We start from the raw sequence: 21,430 nt of genomic DNA on the forward strand, positions 1-21,430 counted from the left end.
AAGCACGAGTACATTCAGCTAATTTTTTTTAGATACCAGAAACAATAAAATTAGCAATACCGATAGAAAACCGTTATTTTGTAGTTTCTATAATTTTGAATTGATTTTTTTAAATAACAAAAAATAAATCTTTTATATTAAAATAACGTATTTTTTAAAAACCCTTTTTTGTAAATTTGGCCCGCAAGCTCATTTAAGTTTCATATTTGGCCCGGCCTCCAAAAACTTTGAGCACCCCTGGTTTTTAGTTTAAATAGTAATTTTGGAGCTTCAATCGAGCATCAAACTCTCCATATGACGAAGATAGGTATTTGATTAGAAAGGGTATATTTCCCCTAAAACTTGAATTCCACGATCAACATTTTTTGCTTTCTAAAATAATAGATTAGTTATAGTCAAACTCATAAAAATAAGCTAATGCTTCCTTTAAGTTTTTTTAGACTTAATATTCAAATTCCACAATCTTTTTTTTTATTTCACAACAATCAACAACAATAAGTTGCCGTACAATAAGCATCAGAAAATATGCAATTGAAAATTTGTCAAGTTTTAATCTTTTAAAAGTTGTTATTCTTAAAAAAAACATTTACTAATATTCGCATTTATTTTTGTTTCTCGCTTATAACAATAATTTGATGGCTTTTGCACTAAGTTATATATAACAATTCAAAGATTTTTGCTGCATTTTTTGAAAAATTTAGCTTGAAATTTGAAATTGGGTTTTTATATGCTTTGTCCGTATTGATCACTACGTCAGCATTTTAAGTATTATTTTAAAAAGTAATTTTACAAAAAAAGCATAATTACGGTAAAAAAAAAAATTCGACTTAATATTTTGACTGAAATTTTATATAATTTTTGATCAAGTGTAAAAGATATTGTTTTCAAGTTACATCTAGAGAGCACATAGTCATCGATCAGTGTATATTTTTCTTCAAAATATAGCGATCAAGCCTGACCACCTTTAGACATATTTTTTATCGAAAAGTTAAAAAAAGTCCTATGAATTAACCTTATTCTATCAAATAAATCCACAAGCAGAAAAGAAAACATTGTTTGTAGATCGTATAATCGTGTCATAATAATCGTCCTTTTTTCTCGTACTAATCTCCCAGAAACAACAAGGCCTTTTTGAAAATAAAAAAAAAAACATTCGTGGAATTTTCTGATCCCTCAGAAAAGAAAACTAAAGCTCTGTATTTTCAAAAGATTTTAAAAAACCTTATTGTCATTTGACATTGCAAAAACCTGATTCCAATAATTTGAAATTATGTTTATCGAATGGTCAGAAATTTTAGAAATATTTTTTTAAGACAAGACACATCCAAAAGATAAACATTTGACTCTTTTTTGTTCACATCCATTAAACAATTTTCTCAGAAATTCTCAAGGGGAAATTTGAATGGATGAAAATTTGGATGGTAGAATATTATGTTTTTTTTTGTCATTTTATCTGAATGATGAGTTTAAAAAACGAAAAATTGCACATTTTTTCACACACAATCTGTCAATCAGAGTCAAATGTAATAATACGATCCTTTTACTGATACAATCTTTAATGTTTGTGGAGCAAATTATTAGGGAAATTTTAAATATTTGGATGACGGTTTAAATTGATTTTGACTTCTCCATCTACAGGAAAAAAAGTCACTTTTTGTTTGCAATACTCACTTTTTTGTGAATATAACTCAAAAATTATGTAAATTGATTGAAAATTTGATTTTAAACCAAAAAATGAAGTCAGCAATGTGTTTAATCATAAATTCGATACTTTGCAAAAATACACATTTAAAAAAAAATTATTGTGCAAAGAAAGAAATGGTAGTAAAAGATGGCATCGATGGTTGCAAAATTTGAGGCAAATACAAAATACTAAAATTCATTATTTGCTGAAGTCCCAGAAAATCGCTCATTTATGTTTTTAATGCAGCTGAATTTTACCTAAATATTGAAAAAAAAATCTTGCTTTAGACAGCTATCCAACAAAGTTTTCAATATCCACAACTACAAATACAACACTCTTCCAGAGAACTGCCCCCCTGTCCAGAGATCGCGAGATCGCGCGCGCGCACTTTCACGAAACGGTTATTTCGCTTTCAGTCTGGCGCGTCGACCGCAAGCTTCATTTCTCTTTTGCGCCTGTTTGTGTTGCCTTTCTTGAACTCACAGTCTCACTAACTTTGCAAGTGCTTTTTTCTCTCTTTTTTGCTGGACTTGGCCCGCTCACGAATGACACAAATCCATCCGATTTCACCTCACAGCAGTGGTTATGACTTCTGAGCAATTCTCTAGGATTTCGGTCATTCGATTTTTTTTGTATTTTTTAATCCGACTGAAACTTTTTTGGTGCCTTCGGTATGCCCAAAGAAGCCATTTTGCATCATTAGTTTGTCCATATAATTTTCCATACAAATTTGGCAGCTGTCCATACAAAAATGATGTATGAAAATTCAAAAATCTGTATCTTTTGAAGGAATTTTTTGATCGATTTGGTGTCTTCGGCAAAGTTGTAGGTATAGATAAGGACTACACTGAAAAAAAATAATACACGGTAAAAAAATTTAGTGATTTTTTATTTAACTTTTATCACTAAAACTTGATTTACAAAAACACTATTTTTAATTTTTTTATTTTTGATATGTTTTAGGGACATAAAATGCCAACATTTCAGAAATTTCCAGGTTGTGCAAAAATCATTGACCGAGTTATGAATTTTTTAATCAATACTGATTTTTCAAAAAATCGAAATTTCGGTCGTAAAAATTTTTCAACTTCATTTTTCGATGTAAAATCAAATTTGCAATCAAAAAGTACTTTAGTGAAATTTTGATAAAGTGAACCGTTTTCAAGTTATAGCCATATTTAAGTGACTTTTTTGAAAATAGTCGCAGTTTTTCATTTTTTAAAATTAGTGCACATGTTTGCCCAGTTTTGAAAAAAATATTTTTGAAAAGCTGAGAAAATTCTCTATATTTTGCTTATTCGGACTTTGTTGATACGACCTTTAGTTGCTGAGATATTGCAATGTAAAGGTTTAAAAACAGGAAAATTGATGTTTTATGAGTTTCACCCAAACAACCCACCATTTTCTATCTTCAATATCTTAGCAACTAATGGTCCGATTTTCAATGTTAATATATGAAACAATTGTGAAATTTTCCGATCTTTTCGAAAAAAATATTTTTGGAATTTTCAAATCAAGACAAACATTTTAAAAGGGCGTAATATTGAATGTTTGGCCTTTGTGAAATGTTAGTCTTGATTTGAAAATTCCAAAAATATTTTTTCGAAGAGATCGGAAAATTTCACAAATGTTTCATATATTAACATTGAAAATCGGACCATTAGTTGCTGAGATATTGACGATAGAAAATGGTGGGTTGTTTGGGTGAAACTTAGAAAACATCAATTTTCCTGTTTTTAAACCTTTGCATTGCAATATCTCAGCAACTAAAGGTCGTATCAACAAAGTCCGAATAAGCAAAATATAGAGAATTTTCTCAGCTTTTCAAAAATATTTTTTTCAAAACTGGGCAAACATGTGCACTAATTTTAAAAAATGAAAAACTGCGACTATTTTCAAAAAAGTCACTTAAATATGGCTATAACTTGAAAACGGTTCACTTTATCAAAATTTCACTAAAGTACTTTTTGATTGCAAATTTGATTTTACATCGAAAAATGAAGTTGAAAATTTTACGACCAAAATTTCGATTTTTGAAAAATCAGTATTGATTAAAAATTCATAACTCGGTCATTAATTTTTGCACAACCTGGAAATTTCTGAAAAGTTGGCATTTTATGTCCCCTAAAACATATCAAAAATAAAAAAATTAAAAATAGTGTTTTTTTGTAAATCAAGTTTTAGTGATAAAAGTTAAATAAAAAATCACCAAATTTTTTTTACCGTGTATTATTTTTTTCAGTGTAGTCCGTATCCATACCTACAACTTTGCCGAAGACACCAAATCGATCAAAAATTCCTTCAAAAGATACAGATTTTGAATTTTCATACATCATTTTTGTATGGACAGCTGCCAAATTTGTATGGAAAATTATATGGACAAACTAATGATGCAAAATGGCTTCTTTGGGCATACCGAAGGCACCAAAAAAGTTTCAGTCGGATTAAAAAATACAAAAATTAAAATTGAAGAAAAAAGACCGATTTCGTAGAGAATTGCTCTTCTTTTAATTGTCACCTGTTTAACCCGCTAATTTGGTCTAACCTTCTGTGATCTCTCTCTCTCTCTCTCTCTCTCTCTCTCTCTTCCTCTTCACTGAATATTCTCCTTTGAACTCGGTTCTGCTTTCTCCGCCAGGAAAGTACGAATTCTTCTCTTTCTCTCGTTTTTTTTTTTGGTTTGATCCGGGTATCGCTCAACTCAAACACGCTCGAACCTCCTCACTGGTCCACTGCTGAATGATGATTGACCATCTCCGGACTTCGGACCTGCGAACTGCTTCGGGATGATGATGCTTGTGCGTTTGTGCATTGTAATTATGTTGTTTACCCCCCACCCAGAGAAGGTATCGCGGGTGCCGATCGAACCGATCGAACGAGTTGAGCCGAGAGTGAAGGAAAAGTGCAGATTTGCGACGCGCGTTGCGTAAAGAAGTGATTTTCTCTACTGGGGGGAGAGTTGTTAGGAGAGCGGATTATGTGAGGAACGGGTACTTAGCTTGAGGGCAGATGAATGACATGAATGATTAAATTGTGAAAAATTGAGTCTTTTGAAGAATGTTTTCAACACTTTTTTTTTATTTTGTTTTAGAATATTTGGTAGATCTTGTGGATAAACCATAGGTCAGTAGTTATTATAGAGATATTTAATGTTAATTGTTTAATAGTTAAGACAAACATACTACATAAATCTTGCTTTGCTTTTGATTTACAACACCAGATTTTCTAAATATTAATGGAATGGTGGTGGTTGGAATTGGTTGGAAAATTCGTGATTTATTAGTAAATAAAATTTGCAAACACTAGCTTTCAACAAAAAAAAATATTTTTTTTATAAACAAAAAATTTATTTCTCACAGCAATTTAAAATATTTTAAAATGAACATGAACATGTATTGTAGTTTTTCAACATGTAACAAAAATGCAAAATACAGGGAAATGTCAACATGCAGTCAACCTGTCGTTGAAATTTTAAAGTATTTTGAAATTAATTGAAAAATTCTTGTAATATTGAAATGCAAGAACATCTTAGGAATATCATAATTGAATCTTTTTATCTGGCAATTTTGGAATGATCCTGCAGAACAAAAATTAAACTGTTTTCATGCCAAATCCACTGATGGCTGATTTTTCCACTAAAATATAGTCTCCGTGATTGGTTTTGTTTAGATTCTGCTACTTTTGTAATAGTAAGTCTTTAATAGTCTTTTAAAATTACCTACAATATAATTCAGCAGACCATCATTTTGAAAATTGTAGATTTGCTTTAAATTTGTGAAAATTGCGTGCTCTTTTGTTTAAAAAATATATAAACTAACTTAATACACCTGCCAACACAAATTTCATCTATTTTTTTAAGATCCAGAAAAAGTAAAAAAATGCCATTTGGCATTCATAAGCTAAACGACATTCGACACCTAGTGTGGAGTAGCAGAACAGAGCGATGTACGTCGATTACCATTTTCGCGCTTTGAGGTTATGTATGCGAATTCTGTTTTGTTAAATTCCAGCGTTCAAAAAAACTAACGTTGTAAAATGTTTGTTATAGAAAAATCGAAAAACTATGAGAAAAACTGCCAAATGTTAATTCCGCAGGCTTATAGTCCATTAAATTACCCATCTTGGAGTATGGGTGTTAAAGGGTGTTGCAAAAAGATATTAAGGTTTCAAAAAAATACATTTTAAACAGTAATTTGCAAAAGCTATGAGAAAAAGCCAAACCAATCTTAGATGTACATAATACATTTTGAAGTGCTCTACACAGAAAAAAAAGTTGAATTTTGGAATGTTGAAAATTTGGTAGGTTGAATATTACCTCTTTATTTGTGAGCAATTCTCTGAGATTTCGGTCATTCGATTTTTCGGCTGAAACTTTTTTGGTGCCTTCGGTATGCCCAAAGAAGCCATTTTGCATCATTAGTTTGTCCATATAATTTTCCATACAAATTTGGCAGCTGTCCATACAAAAATGATATGTGAAAATTCAAAAATCTGTATCTTTTGAAGGAATTTTTGATCGATTTGGTGTCTTCGGCAAAGTTGTAGGTATGAATATGGACTACACTGAAAAAATTGATACACGATAAAAAAAAATTTGGTGATTTTTAATTTAACTTTTTGTCACTAAAACTTGATTTGCAAAAAACACTATTTTTTTTCATTTTTGATATGTTTTAGAGGACATAAAATGCCAACTTTTCAGAAATTTCAGAATGGGCAAAAATCTTTGACCGAGTTATGATTTTTGAATCAATACAGATTTTTCAAAAATCGAAATATTGGTCGCAAAATTTTTCAACTTTATTTTCCGATGTAAAATCGAATTTGCAATCAAAAGTACTTTAGTGAATTTTGAAAAAGTGCACCATTTTCAAGTTATAACCTTTTTAGGTAATTTTTGAAAATAGTCGCAGTTTTCATTTTTAAAAATAGTGCCCATGTTTGCCCACTATTGAAAAAATATTTTGAAAAGCTGAGAAAATTCTCTATATTTTGCTTCTTCGGACTTTGTTGATACGACCCTTAGTTGCTGAGATATTGCCATGCAAAGGTTAAAAAACATGAAAATTGATGTTTTCTAAGTCTCACCCAAACAACCCACTATTTTCTAATGTCGATATCTCAGCAACTATAGGTCCGATTCACAATGTTAATATATGAAACATTTGTGAAATTTTCCGATCTTTTCGAAAAAAATACTTTCAAAATTCAAAATCAAGACTAACATTTCAAACAGGCCAAACATTCAATATTACGCCCATTTGAAATGTTAGACTTGATTTAAAATTTTGAAAGTATTTTTTCGAAAAGATCGGAAAATTTCACGAATGTTTCATATATTAACATTGAAAATCGGACCTATAGTTGCTGAGATATCGACATTAGAAAATGGTGGGTTGTTTGGGTGAGACTTAGAAAACATCAATTTTCCTGTTTTTAACATTTGCATGGCAATATCTCAGCAACTAAGGGTCGTATCAACAAAGTCCGAAAAAGCAAAATATAGAGAATTTTCTCAACTTTCCAAAAATATTTTTTTCCAAAAGTGGGCAAACATGGGCACTATTTTTAAAAATGAAAACTGCGACTATTTTCAAAAAGTTACTTAAAATGGCTATAACTTAAAAACGGTACACTTTATCAAAATTTCACTAAAGTACTTTTGATTGCAAATTCGATTTTACATCGAAAATGAAGTTGAAAATTTTGCGACCAATATTTCGATTTTTTAAAAATCTGTATTGATTCAAAAATCATAACTCGGTCAAAGATTTTTGCCCATTCTGAAATTTCTGAAAGTTGGCATTTTATGTCCTCTAAAACATATCAAAAATGAAAAATTAAAAATAGTGTTTTTGCAAATCAAGTTTTAGTGACAAAAGTTAAATTAAAAATCACCAAATTTTTACCGTGTATCAATTTTTTCAGTGTAGTCCATATCCATACCTACAACTTTGCCGAAGACACCAAATCGATCAAAAATTCCTTCAAAAGATACAGATTTTTGAATTTTCACATATCATTTTTGTATGGACAGCTGCCAAATTTGTATGGAAAATTATATGGACAAACTAATGATGCAAAATGGCTTCTTTGGGCATACCGAAGGCACCAAAAAAGTTTCAGCCGGATTAAAAAATACAAAAATTAAAATTAAAGAAAAAAGACCGATTCCGTAGAGAACTGCTCTTGTGTAATATTACATTAAAAAATGTGTAAAAATGTGAACCTGATGAATATTCATCAAAAACTGTTTTTTTTTTCATTCATCATTTTCTGGGGTAAAATTAAACATATTTTTTGCCACAAAATCTGTCACCATTTCCTGATGAATATTATTATCATTTTTTTCCTGTGTACAAGACCTTTCGAATGCATCTAAGAGAGTTAGAATTAATCAATTTTTGCGCAAATGGGAGTAATTTTATTATTTTTCATGTTTTTTGGACCTAAAACTTCAATGCCCGTTATACCACACTTCCCTTTGCCGTAGAGGGCTCATATTTGGCATGCGTTCATCTCATGTATAGACAAAAAATGCTGAAAGTTTCACCCAAATCGGAGCACCTCGATACGACCTGTTACACACTGGTGAAAAACTCGCTCTTAAGTGAGATTCGGCTGCAAAAAAGTACATAAATATCATTTAAGTGGTAATAATCCGAGGCAGGGTTACCAGATCTTCAATGTTTTGGACTCGCTTAAAAATTTCATTTCTTATAGAGATTTAGAGAAATGGTTTCATAATTTGAATTAAAAAGTGTTCAAAAATGTAGTAACACCTGCTAAATGTTTTGCAATAATTAGTTTCCAAAATTACTAAGAGTTTACAATTTGTTTTTTTGCGAAAAAAAAAAGTTTTTGTTGTGCTGATGTATATAAAAATTCAAAATATTTTTGAACCAGCCCAAACAAGCTTAATAATATTATCAATTCCGATTAATAAATTTATTATTGTTTTCAGTTGATTACATTTATATTTTTATCAAAACTTTTTTTTTCTCTTGAACTTTTTGTTCATCTGTTTTCAACTATGACCAAAACAAATTTGAAGTTAGTTGGTTGTATCATTGCCGAGATATAGCTATTTGAAATTAGTAGTTTTTTAAAAACGAGTGCCACGATATCTCAACACTGTTTTGACCAAATCAGCTCAAAATTGTAATGAATACCTACTTGATGAACCAGTCCCATGTGCATGAGGATGGTCGATTTAAAAAAAATCCTTTATTAAATAAAAAGATATAAATATTATTGTTTTTCATTTTAAAATGTCAGTTATTGATTATTGTATTTTTTATACAATAAAATTTTGAAACCGAGCTTCGTCATGCACAAGGAATATGTGATGAGAATCTTCACCTCTAATTTCATCTAAATTGGTCCAACTTATCTTGAGATTGAGATATCTTGAGCACCCGTAAATCCACTTCGCACAGAAAGTGTTATAGTTTGCTTTGCGCATGGAAAAAAAAATCAAACTTAAATGGTCTGTGACTCACTCCAATCTTGAAAAATCTTCATGAAACCCTCAGGAGTGATTAGAAATGATTTTTTGTGGACTTAATACATTTGTTGTAATATGAAATTTTGAGGTTTTCTACATATATGTAATCCCTTAAGAAAATCAACTTCATATTTCGTAAATTTAATTTCAGTTCTGTTTTATTGACACAAATTCGGAAGTAGAACACTCGTTGCACGTCACACTCAGTGCGATCATTCGACTTAACATTTAGCATTATCACCCAGATTAAAATTTCATTTTTTTTTTCTTATAAAAATACAGAGGGAATTCGTTGAAATATGATGCGCTATTCAGAGTGCTTTCTTTGAGTAATACGCACTTAAATTTTAATCATATTCGAAGCAACGAATTCTCTCTGGTTACAAACATGAGGCGGTTAACAGCTTTCGTTGGCAGATTATGTGCACATTTCGGAAGGTGTTTGACTAATTGATGATGGTAACCGTATCGATGCTGTTGGACCGTCTATCGAACCGCACAAAATTATCGTCCGTCCTGACGATTGGATCCACCTCGAACAGCTTCATCAGTGCCAGCATGCTCAAGATCACGTACGGGACGATAACTGTGGAGTGTAATTTGAGATGTAATGATCGCCTCACAAAATTTTAATCTCGAACTACTTACAAAACATTAACGGCAGACAAACGTTGAAGAACACCGTCTTGTACCACGAGCTGTCGTAAATCATCAAGTAGAAATCTCGCAGCAAAACTAAGACCAGATCCAGCAAAAACAGCACACAGAACGGATAGAGCAGCGTCTTTTTCTCCTAAAAAACAAACAAACATTTTTTTTTTCTCAAGCGCTCTGTTATCAGCGAAAGCAAACAAACAAAAAATCGTCACCGCGGCGATGACTCACCTTGAATATGCCGATGAACAGAAAACTGTTGGCAACCATCCAGACGAGGCCGAAAACAAGCGCCGGGATGCCGGTGTATCGTAGATTGTAAACTAGAATGAATAAATTGTTGTTGAGCGACCCCGGGTTTCTCCTTAAGCGAGGAGGGGAATCCCACATTCAGAGATACTCACATTCCTCGTACCGAATATAAGCCCAGCTGGATGTGAAAATCGATGTGAAAAGTGCTGTCAAAATGCTGCTCGCGACGGCGATACAGTATCCGTGGAATTTGATGAAAAACCGGAGAAATTTGTCCATGTTGTGATATGTTGATCGGTGGTTAACACACTAACGTAACGACAGCTGCCAGATTGGACCGGGATAAAGCCTAACTTATGTGACTAGAATTGTTTTGGTTGTCTGGAAAACGTCCTTACTGTGAGCACTTTGTTTTCGTGATTGAATGACTCTCAGCATCAGAGCAATGCCCACGACATGGGAGAGAAAATAAAAAACTTTTGACAGTTGAATGTATCTTCATCGCGGCATTCTCTCCGAGAGTGGTGATTTTTGTCTCTGAGAATTTGAAAGCGCCATTTAGGAAAATAAGTCAATTGAAATTTCGTCTTTCTACCAAGAAAAAATCTTGAAATCAAATTTTTGGTGGAAAATAAAACATTCATTTATAATACATAAGAAACCTTTTTTAATCATTAATCATAATGTCATGCCTTTAACAAATAATTTTATGTAGTTACAAGCAAAGTCCTGGAAAAGATTTTTATTTTGTTGCGTAGCGCTTGCGCGGTTCTCTCTTGTAACGCCAACATGTCACTAACACTTGTTGCAGCGTTCGATGAGAATGTTGCATTGCTTGTTTTGTAGAATATGGTTGCTTCGAAAGCTAAAGTTTTTTATCGGGATTAGGCATTTGTACACCACAAAGTGTTTGTTTAAATATATTTTTTTTTATTTTATACTGCACAAAAACCTACAAACTAAGACCACTGATTGGTGGTACGAATACACTTATCTTTTTTACTTTTTCAGAAATAATTTTCCGAATTTTGAAAGGTACATAAATTTCTCATTTTAAACTATCAAATTCATTAAAAAATAAGTTCTTTTTTTAACTCAACCACAGTTAATTTTAGTTTACCTCGGGGACTTAAATCAACTGTGATTGTTTCAAAAGAGAAAAATTATCATTTTTGCTGAAAACGTTTGAAGGTTGTAAATGTTTTTGTTTTGTAATGTAGAACATATTTCTTAAAAAAATATTTTCTGATTATTATTAGAAGCCAAGGTCATAATTATAACTATTTCATGATACATTCTACGGGGTTTTCACATTCAATCAAACAACGACTAGTTACACATTCACGATATTCGCAGACTTCGCAATTATTGTGGATTTGGCGCGATCTATAAGCGATATTTCACTGAGAACTTTAGCACATTTTTTTTTATTAATATAATGTTCAACATCATGTTTTAAACTTTTCTTTGAATTTGTAACTGCGTTAGAAAAAATCAATGTTTTGATAATTGATTCAAATTCAGACCAAATCTTAATAGAATTCGATTCTAATACGGAAAATCCTTTCAAATGATTTTTCTAGTCAAATTGAATAACATTGATTTCATTAAGTTCAATTATTACCCAAACCCAACACACCAAATTTTTCTTGCTAAAATTTAGTAAAATTTTGCTGAATATTCATCAACTAAAATTGCAGTAAACGATTAAGTAATTTAGATTTTACTGAATTCACTGTTAACTGACATTTGCCACTTTTACAGATAGTTTACTGAAATTTCGGTAAAATAGTTGTCGAAACAACTGAAATTTCAACAAAAGAAACGTCAAATTATTTTGCTGAAAATTCAGTAATTTTCTTGTGCCAATTAGACAGATCATTTGCTGATAATTCATAAAATTCGAAGTCCCTGTGCTCTCTTGTACTAAGCTTGCTAGTTACTTATCTAGTTAGCATAAGAGAGCACAGAGGCATCGAATTATTGCTGGTATTTCAGTTATCAAAATTTGATTTAGGCTGGTACAAATATTTTTAAAAGTTTTTGCCACCCCACCCCTTCAAAATTGGCCCGAAAAATCAGGGGCAAAAAAATATTTTTACAATAAACTTCAAAATTGCAATGAAAATTCAAGTGCAACCAGCTGAAATCAAATTAAAATACATTCTCCTGTGTTTAAAATCATTTTTAGCATGTTTGGGTTTATTAAAAAATCTTAAGATTTTTAGAAAATTTTCGATGCAAAATCTTTTTTTTCGATACAATTTTTGTTTTTGTAAGATCTTAAATTTTTTGAAAACTAATGATTGCAAAACAACTGAACTAGTGTAAAATGCATTTTAAAACACTTTTTTCATTTAAATGTGAAGACTATGGCTTGTTATTTAAATTTTTTATTTTTTTGCCCCCCTCCCCCTTGACCTCGGCCAGGGCCGAGGGACAAAACTTTTTTAAATATTTTCATCGGCCTTAGCTTACTATAAAAATGTTTTCACTGTTACTATAATTTTTACATTAATTTCATCAATCCTACAAAAAACAGGTGGTTTGCTTTGAGGCATTTTAACAATTTTCATACTTTTGTTCCTAAAGATCATTATACAAAATTAAAAAAAAATACAACACATTTAAAAGATAATTTGATCTCGGCAGCATCCAAACAATAAGTCAAAACTGACATTTCAGTTTGACAGATGTGCAGTTACTGATTTTTCAGCAATTTTTATGTTCATTGCTAAATTTCAGCAAAAAATTATGATTATTGAATCGCATTCAGTTATTTATTTTACGGAAATCCCAAAATTTTAGTATATTTCATGAAAAATACAATTGGAAAATATTTTTCATCATTAGCCTATTGCAAATTTTATTTCAAGTTTTTCTTCCCTCTTTCCTTTCATAAATTTCCTGAAAAATAAGAGGGAAAAATTGATTAAAATGCAAATTTTCATTGAATATACTTTGAATCAAAAAAAGACTTTTTAATCTTTTTGTTATTATTTTGAAAGAATGTTGTTCTCATACAGTCCACTTGCCCCTTCCTGAACTGGACTGGGCACGATGAGGTGTCTTGGTCGAGGCAGATTGTATCCTTTATATTTTACGATAATAAAATATAACTTACTGCAGTTCCTTAAAAAACAATTTTTTTTTCTCGAAATGTGCAATGTAAAATCAATTTATTTCAAAACTGTTTTAAACATTTAGCTCTTAAACACGTTGTTAAGATGGTACTAAATCAACTACTAAATTGGTACTAAATTGTTCGGCATGAATTTTCTTACAATGGCGTGGATACGAAAAATCTGAGCCCGGTTTAAAAATATCCACAGATTATTTTTTTTTTTCGAAGCGAATGATCATGAAATAACTGAATAAAATGATTCGAATTGTTTTCATGATTTTTGAAATTTGTAACAAAAAACATGAAGATATTATTTCTGTGTATTTTAAATAACTTAAATGTCTTGCCTCCTTCACAGTTCATCGAAATCCCTAATCGCTAGCAAATTTCATTACACGACCACGCCGTTTCGATCCGCTTGATCCTTGTTTCCGTTTGAGAGGGTGTTACACAAAAGTTTACACTAAACATGTCAGAACGCTCTGCCAGCTTCCAATTAAAATGGAATGCCATGTTTATACGAAAAAAAAATCATCCAATCTCCGCTCTAGGACGCCCCGATTATCACGACTCATTATCACGTTAATGGCTGCTGCTGCTGTCCCGAAACGGCTCGAGACTGTCGTCATCATCACTCTGGCTTAGGGTAGTTCACCAGTTGTTGGTCTGATCAAAACAAATCTCACCACCGTATTTATTGTGACGCAGTTCATAAAAACACGCCGGCAAAAACACCAATACTGATGCTGCGCAGCATCTTCTGATAAGCCGGAGCGGAGGATCAGTCTCATGTTTCGCGGTTTAAGCCGCACACCACAGCCACAGTTCGCGTGCGCGAACTTCATTAGGAAGAAACCGCTCAGCAGACTCCTGTATACGTACAGTCAACGGTTGAAGTTCGAAGGAAGTCAACGTGTTTGGGGGGAATAATTCTGACCGTCGGAGTATGGAGCGGATATTCAGCGGATACATCAAGGCCCACGGGTATGCCATTGCGGTGGCCGCGCTCACTTTCGGCTGTATCTTTGCCGCCGATGTGAGCCTCGTGGAGGAGGAGTTACGGCCGCTGGACGTGGACGATGTCGTCGTGGGTGAGCGTAGTTTTTTGACGGTTGGGCGACCTTGTCTAAGGGTGTTGTTATAGCACAAGTGATTTCTCGTTTCTAGATCACAGTCAGACGTTCTTCCGGGTGCGGCCCATGGGGCAGTTGATGTTCTCGTTGATCTGGGTACTCGTGGGGACGATCTTCCTGGTGGGGATCGTGTTCGAGAAGAAGGAAACGATCCTGCCGTTCGCCACGATCTTCTCGATCGACTTCAGTTTATTTCTGATCCAGCAGCTGACACAGCTCGAGCGGCGGAACTTCAAGGAGCTGGTTCTGTCCTCGAACACCGCAGTATTAGTCGGTAAGATGAGCAAGCGGAAAGGTTCCCGCCTCAGCTACCACCACTGATTGCATTCCACTATTCCAGTGATCCCGGTGTACGTCGGATTCACGCTGGTTGTGCTGTATCGGTTATTCGACCGGAGTTCCGACGATCCGGACGAAGATCAGGACGACGTGGAGAGTGCCCGGAAGCCGGTCAAATTCACGCTCGGCGACGAGTTCGATGACTCGTGGATCAGCTAGTTCACGTGTGCTGCATAGCAACTAGTATTAATACCAATACCGCACACTATTAAACTGTAGCTCTGTTGTAAATATTATCATTCTGTGAATCAAATTAAAATCGCGCCCGTCATTCATCCCTAAGAGGGACCATCAGGGCAAAACACCTTCTAGAATCCCGAGGAACATTTCTATAAACACAAAGCCAAACTTGTCCCCTGTTTCAAGTGACTTAATCTCGATCACCGCCCGAGAGGCTGATCTTGCATTGACGTAGACGCGCGCGCGAGCGCGGTCCAAAACAATCTTCAGCACTTCGCTTGCACACTAGTCTTGGTGATGTCGGACTTTCTTCGCCGCTGATAAGAGGTCGGATCGAAGCATCCGAACCGATCCCTCATTTTGATTCAGTCGATCACCAGCCGCCATGGAGGACCGGAGAATCACGCGCTTTGTCAAGTTCCACGGGCACCTGTTCCTCGCGGTGGCTCTTACGTTGGTGATCCGCGAGCTGTGGATGGTCACCCTGTTGACGTTCGACTTTACCGCGCAGGAGTGGAGTTCCGGACTTGGTAGGTTTGCTGTAGCTATGCTAAGCTAGAACACCAACCTGACCGTGCGCGATCGTTGCAGATTTAGCATTCCGCGGACATCCGGTGGTGCGGTGGGTCTTCGTTCTGGTCTGGTTGACCGTGCTGGCCTTCATGTACGGTGGTATGAAGTGGGAGGACGGAACGTACCTGCAACCGGCCAAGTACATGTTCCTGGTGGAGGTGGTCGGACTGCTGGTGCGGGATCTGCTCGTGACGATCAACGGTGATCCGGAGGGCAGGCTCGTCTACGATTTGAGCTATATGTTCTATCTAAGCGGTTTGAGTTTGCATTCCTCGTGTTGATTGTTTCAAAATAATAACAAAAAATCATCATTTTAGTGTTTGTGGTGTACGTGCTGTACAGCTTCTACGCGCTGAGGACGTTGTTTGGATGCGATCGAAGTCGGAATTTGGGACTGAAAGCGATCGATTCTCGGCTGGCAATTGTCAACATGAGGAGAGTGTGAGGAGCCTGGAGACTGCGAGATGTACTGTTTACTTACAGCCAGTGCACAGTGGGCGAAATGGAACCCAAAATCGGACTTAATTGAACGCGGCTGGTTCCCTGGTATGAATAATAGTGTTTCTTATGTAAAAAAATCCGGGGAATCGATTGGTGATGGTTTCATTCACCGCACAAAACGGCAAAGGGTCCATTTTGCCCCAATTCCCAATTTTTTCACATTTTTTCTTGAAAATCGGTCTGTATTTAGAGCGGAGGCTTTATGCGGCCTTCCAAAATGCACTTAACTTATGTGAAAATGTCCCAGGAATCCAGTAAAAATAACCACTTGCACCGCAAAAATCATCTAGGGTCCATTTAACCCCAATTCCGCTATAAAAGCATTTTTGGCCGTTTTCAAATGTTAGGTCAGATTTTAAAAATCTGAAAATATTTTTATCGTAAAGATCAGACAATTTAACATAAAAATGACGATTTGCACTTGAAAGTTTGACACATTTATGTTGATATAGAAATTAAACTTAATAAAATGATTGAAGAGTCACTTTTGGGCCAATTTTCCCAAACGCAGAATAAACTGCATTTCACATACATTTTATTTTTATCAACATAAATGTGTCAAACTTTCAAGTGCAAATCGTCATTCTTATGTAAAATTGTCTGATCCTTACGATAAAAATATTTTCAGATTTTTAAAATCTGACCTAACATTTGAAAACGGCCAAAAATGCTTTTATAGCGGAATTGGGGTTAAATGGACCCTAGATGATTTTTGCGGTGCAAGTGGTTATTTTTACTGGATTCCTGGGACATTTTCACATAAGTTAAGTGCATTTTGGAAGGCCGCATAAAGCCTCCGCTCTAAATATAGACCGATTTTCAAGAAAAAAATGTGAAAAAATTGGGAATTGGGACAAAATGGACCATTTGCCGTTTTGTGCGGTGAATGAAACCATCACCAATCGATTCCCCGGATTTTTTTACATTAGCAACGGTATTATTCATACCAGGGAACCAGCCGCGTTCAATTAAGTCCGATTTTGGGTTCCATTTCGCCCACTGTGCAGTGGCTGTTTTTGTTATCGCTTTATGTGTAGATCTTCATTAATCTTATGTAGTAAATAAAAACAAAATCATTCGTTTATGTGAATGTAGTTTGAACGCCTAGCAGTATGCAAAAAACACGGAATTCATTTTAAAATATTGCAATTGTTCTCAAAAAACTCGAAAAAAAACTGAGTAACATGTTGTTATAATAAAAAGTAAAAAAGTTAATTTTCATTGTTTTATTGTAGAAACCTTAGTAACACAAAAATTATAATCAAAAATCAAAAACTCCTTACAAAAACTTTGTTTACATAAATTTCATTACAAATGTCCATACTGAATTGAAAAAAAAACTCGTTCATACAACGTCATGATTCGAATTCTCGGACGCTTCTCAACCCAGACACCTCACCTTGTTTTATCAATTATTTAGATATAAGTTCGCATTGTAAATGTTAAAAATGGGTTATTTGATAAATTCTAACATCAACTTCCATTTAAAGTTTGTTTAAACGCTGTAGTTAATGTCAAAACAGTTATAAATTTTTAAAATTATAAGATTACCAAAAATGCGAAACATTTCACGTAAAATGTTTCATAGGCGTCCGAAGCACCGGGAAGGCAAAGCAGTAATTTGTGGTTTTGATATAAATTTTTATATGATATAATTTTTTTATAAAATATCGATTGTTTTGATGTCAATAGCTTATTTGAGACCTAAAGAATGCCATTCACTAACATTTCAGTCCAAATTTGTGCGATTCATAAGTAAAATCGAGTGTCCGGAATTCGAAGCAAAAGTGTCCGGATTTCGAATCAGCTTTCAGGTCACACGAAAGGACCCACTAAACCATAACCAAATGATTTCAAATTTTAAACCGAGTTTTTGGAGTTCAAGTAATTTAAAATAACAACTTATGTTTTTTACTGATTTGATTTGAAACAAATATTATAGAGTAGGATCCTAAAGCGCTTTGTAATTTTTTATGTCCAACGGTAAACAAACACGATTGAAAACCATTTCTGATCACTTTTGTATTTGCAAAAAAAATAAGTTGACAAGATAATAATTTTCGACGGAACAAATATAATATCCAATCGCGGCTCTTGGAACGAGCTTTCAAGAAGGGCCAGTCCATTACCTTTGTACAAAGGGTCATTGTATTTCGAAAAATAAGCTTTATCGTTGTTAACAATAACATCACAAATTTAAGCTTATTTCTTCTTTTGCTCATATTTAAAAAAATTCTTAGGGATGGAATGTAAAAAATTACCAATTCTTTAACCTGGTTAGCATGCAAGGTTTTCTCTTGAATGCAATTTATAAATGTATTCTATCAAGAGTTATATTATTTCAATGAATCAGAACATAAATTCTTTTAACACATAAAGTTCTAATAACTTCGCTTAATTAGTCCCAGAGGCAATCCAAGACTCAAACCTTCCAACTTGCAATCAATTTATAATGTCTTGCTCCAAATAAAGTCGTCAATTTCTTATCTCCCCCTCTCTCTCTTTCCCAATTTCTGCCCCACAGTAGAGGACGCCGACGCGGACGAGGAGGACGGACACAACGGGCGGGACGAGCGGGACCGGGAAATCAACGGCGAGAAGGAAAAGCTCGACGAGGACGGGTCGCTGCGGGACGACGGCTCGCCGGAACCCCCCAACGGCGAAATTGTGTCCATTCTGCGGAAAAACGGCTCGCTGCTCCAAAGCCAGTGAGTATTTTTAGAAAGAGGCTGAAGGATGGAGACTTTGCCTTTGAGCGATTTTTTTTTCTCAAGAAATGATTGTCTTTAGTGAGATGTAATATTTTCCTTGAATTTATTTTTGCTTTTCTTTCTTTCTTCTTCTTCCTTCAGGGAAATCTCGTCGAGTCAGCAGAACTTTTTTCGCATGTTGGATCAGAAAATCGAAGAGGTAATCTTGATTTTTCGACTTTTTGGCATTTACCGTAACCTTTACCTGCAAGCGTTTTTGTTTCATCGTACGCACCTGATTGTATTGCTGGGTCTTCATTGATGAAAGGAGTTTCAGAAACGTGGCACATAAATTGGATTTTCTAGAGATACAATTTCATGCTGGATAATTTTCCCAGAATCAACTGGAATTTTACATTAGTTCATAACATAAATTTGGTATCAGTCTTAAACTTGTTTTAAATTAATTTAAAAGATATTAACATTTTTTTGTAGTATATTTGACACAATTTATTCGAAAATGATAAATATCCATGTGAAAGTATTTTATACAAATCGGATTTTTTGCAAGAAGCACAAATTTTATCTTGTAAATTATCGAAACTTTAAGAACCATGCGTCTCCATCGAAAAGTAACTTTTACTTCATTAAAGATCCCATTGCTAAAAACGTATTCTGAAATCAGCATGTAGAGTTTCATATGATCTTTTGAAATTTTTGTTTGAATTTTGAGACCAATATAAAATATCATCCCCAGGGTCCGGACTACGACTCCAACAGTGAAACCGAGGTCGCGCTCGAGGAGGCCCGGATGAACGCCCTCGTGCAACACTGGGAGTCCGCCAGCCTGACGACGTCAATGTGTTCTTCCACCAGTCGGTCCCTGCAGGGCACGCCGGTGCGACAGGTGCCAATGCGGTGGGTTTTGAAGTTGCCACAAGTATGCTACGGAGAAACCTTGAATTGTTTCTGTCCCTTTCCCCAGACAACCTCCGCTGAGGCCAGCATTCCAGCAGCCGCTCAGTGCCGAGTTGCTGTCCCAGCAGCAGATGCTCAAGCAGCAGCACCAACTGATACTCCAACAACAGCTTCAGCAACAACAACAACAACAACAACAGCAACAGCAGCAGCAGCAAATCATCCACCAAAACTTCAACATCAACATGAACGTCAACAGTCCAAAGCGGGTCATGGGCGGTGGCAACCCCATCAACGTCGGCGGCATTCCAGTCAGCATGGACGGCCGACAGTTGCTGTCCCAGACAATCATCCACCAGAACTACGGCGTCCTCCAGCCGTCCCAGACGGCACCCCAGCTGCGTCCCAGCTCGGGCCGAACGTTGCCAACGCCGGTGCAGTGTTTGCAGATGTCGTACTATCAACAGCAGCAGCAACAGCAACAGCTTCAACAGCAGCAGATTCAGGGCATGGCCGGAGCGGCCCTGGTGGCCACCGGAGGAGGACCTTCGCTGGCCCAACAGCAGCAGTACCAACAGCAATCGATACCACCACATTCGTACTACAATGATATTCTGAGGCATCCGTTGCAGGTTAGTGGAGGATTTGGCTTGAATTTCTAGAACCATGGTCAGTTACGTTATCGCCCCCCTTTCGACCATGGCCTGGGTTATCAATTCTCAAACGGAAGAGGTCACACCGAAAACGTCAAAGACAGCCACTTTCTAGCGGCTCGTGTGGATTATCTTGGGGCAGGTCTATCTCTGGGAAGCAGAAAAAAGTGTTTTGATTCTGCGAAGCGTTATCACCCAATGTTTAGAACACTTCTTTCAAGCGGCTTCCGCTCCATCGGTTTTATGAATGTGTCTATTTTTTCCTAGAACGTTCTTTTAACATTTGCAAAAAATAAGTTTTTTCGAGGTTTGTAAAAAATAGAATAAAAAAATACATTTAGTGAACGAAATATTAGTGATCATAAACAATCCTTGGCAAAAAAACTGTTTTGTCGCTTGTGCATTTTGGGCCAAATTGAGTTAAGAACGCCATTTTGTGCAGCTCTCAACCTTTTGACCTTTACAGATCCCCAAATTTCTATTTCAATCCTGAGATATTCAGGTCAGAACGCGTTTGACACACGTGCATGCCCGACTACCGTAAACATTTGTAATTATAGCTACGGAACCCGGCATCCTAATTCAACCAAACTTCGAGACAAAACACATACCAAACAAAACGTATCTGTTATTGTTTACATTGTGTGCTCTATTTTTTGTTTATTCAAGGTCAAACATGAAAACGCGTTTTTCTTGGAACGTCAAAAAGCGAAGTGCGACAAGATAACATGACAATGTCGAAATATAAATTCTGGCCTTTGTAAAAAAAAATCAAAATTTTTGTCGACCTTATTTGTTGAATACCAGTGCTGATGAGATGACTGATTGTCATAAATTATACATTCTAAATAAAATAAAATAAAATTTGCTGGAATTGCTGGAATTTTTAAAACCTTTTTTTCGAATCGAGTACATTTAGTCAAAAGTCGTTTCACCGAAAAAACCAAAAAAAATCTGGAGGTCATTTCTCCGATTCTGACCTAAAAAAATAAAATTTTATTAGTTGACCTGCTTCACTTTAAACAAAATGCAAAATCTAACTTTATTCCATAAAACATTTTTGTTTCTTTTAAATGGTAAAAATGTAAAATAAATTGCAAAAGACCACACCAAAAATACTTTCAAAGAATCTTATTTTCACATCAAAGCAATTCACAGTACCTTTCTTGTTTGAAAAGAAGGCAAAAACTCAGCATTTTATTTTGAAATCTTTATAATTTTG

The 21,430-nt window shown here is 34.8% G+C and overlaps 4 protein-coding genes across 5 annotated transcripts in view; 3 read left to right on the plus strand and 1 right to left on the minus strand.

Moving 5' to 3' along the window:
- The window catches only part of LOC6034096 (transcription factor SPT20 homolog), a 197,911-nt gene that overhangs the window by 128,751 nt on the left and 47,730 nt on the right, over positions 1 to 21,430 (plus strand). The window contains exons 3-6 of the mRNA XM_038265432.1: positions 18,472 to 18,655; positions 18,800 to 18,857; positions 19,395 to 19,555; positions 19,623 to 20,187. Coding sequence (XP_038121360.1) covers positions 18,472 to 18,655; positions 18,800 to 18,857; positions 19,395 to 19,555; positions 19,623 to 20,187 — 968 coding nt within the window. The remainder of the gene's footprint in view (positions 1 to 18,471; positions 18,656 to 18,799; positions 18,858 to 19,394; positions 19,556 to 19,622; positions 20,188 to 21,430) is intronic.
- LOC6034098 lies at positions 9,323 to 10,548 on the minus strand. The gene is made up of 4 exons (XM_001844414.2): positions 10,250 to 10,548; positions 10,077 to 10,168; positions 9,840 to 9,984; positions 9,323 to 9,777 (listed from the first exon to the last, which is right to left on the minus strand). The coding sequence occupies exons 1-4, from the start codon at positions 10,374 to 10,376 to the stop codon at positions 9,638 to 9,640; spliced, it is 504 nt and encodes a 167-aa protein (XP_001844466.2). The 5' UTR covers positions 10,377 to 10,548; the 3' UTR covers positions 9,323 to 9,637.
- On the plus strand, positions 14,108 to 15,076 carry LOC119770475. The gene is made up of 3 exons (XM_038265433.1): positions 14,108 to 14,312; positions 14,389 to 14,628; positions 14,695 to 15,076. Exons 1-3 carry the CDS (start codon positions 14,168 to 14,170, stop codon positions 14,850 to 14,852), a joined length of 543 nt encoding a protein of 180 aa, XP_038121361.1. The 5' UTR covers positions 14,108 to 14,167; the 3' UTR covers positions 14,853 to 15,076.
- LOC6034097 lies at positions 15,229 to 17,029 on the plus strand. 2 transcript variants are annotated; one of them, XM_038265434.1, is made up of 4 exons: positions 15,229 to 15,403; positions 15,465 to 15,701; positions 15,764 to 15,935; positions 16,957 to 17,029. In XM_038265434.1, the coding sequence occupies exons 1-3, from the start codon at positions 15,259 to 15,261 to the stop codon at positions 15,889 to 15,891; spliced, it is 510 nt and encodes a 169-aa protein (XP_038121362.1). In that variant the 5' UTR covers positions 15,229 to 15,258; the 3' UTR covers positions 15,892 to 15,935; positions 16,957 to 17,029. The 2 variants fall into 2 exon arrangements, with proteins under 2 accessions (XP_038121362.1, XP_001844465.2); XM_001844413.2 differs by having other exon boundaries at positions 15,230 to 15,403; positions 15,764 to 15,930; positions 16,952 to 17,029.

Source organism: Culex quinquefasciatus, chromosome 3 (genome assembly GCF_015732765.1).
Source record: "Culex quinquefasciatus strain JHB chromosome 3, VPISU_Cqui_1.0_pri_paternal, whole genome shotgun sequence".
NCBI classification, from domain to species: Eukaryota; Metazoa; Arthropoda; class Insecta; order Diptera; family Culicidae; genus Culex; species Culex quinquefasciatus.

Bases quoted from the DNA above. Each gene is read 5' to 3' on its own strand.
- LOC6034097 (XM_038265434.1), top strand. From the start codon at position 15,259: ATGGAGGACCGGAGAATCACGCGCTTTGTCAAGTTCCACGGGCACCTG. The intron at 15,404-15,464 runs GTAGGTTTGCTG...CGATCGTTGCAG, and splicing joins GGAGTGGAGTTCCGGACTTG to ATTTAGCATTCCGCGGACAT. The intron at 15,702-15,763 runs GTTTGAGTTTGC...TCATCATTTTAG, and splicing joins CTATATGTTCTATCTAAGCG to TGTTTGTGGTGTACGTGCTG.
- LOC119770475 (XM_038265433.1), top strand. From the start codon at position 14,168: ATGGAGCGGATATTCAGCGGATACATCAAGGCCCACGGGTATGCCATT. The intron at 14,313-14,388 runs GTGAGCGTAGTT...TCTCGTTTCTAG, and splicing joins CGTGGACGATGTCGTCGTGG to ATCACAGTCAGACGTTCTTC. The intron at 14,629-14,694 runs GTAAGATGAGCA...CCACTATTCCAG, and splicing joins GAACACCGCAGTATTAGTCG to TGATCCCGGTGTACGTCGGA.
- LOC6034098 (XM_001844414.2), bottom strand. From the start codon at position 10,376: ATGGACAAATTTCTCCGGTTTTTCATCAAATTCCACGGATACTGTATC. The intron at 10,169-10,249 runs GTGAGTATCTCT...TATTCATTCTAG, and splicing joins TTATATTCGGTACGAGGAAT to TTTACAATCTACGATACACC. The intron at 9,985-10,076 runs GTGAGTCATCGC...TTTGTTTTTTAG, and splicing joins TGTTCATCGGCATATTCAAG to GAGAAAAAGACGCTGCTCTA.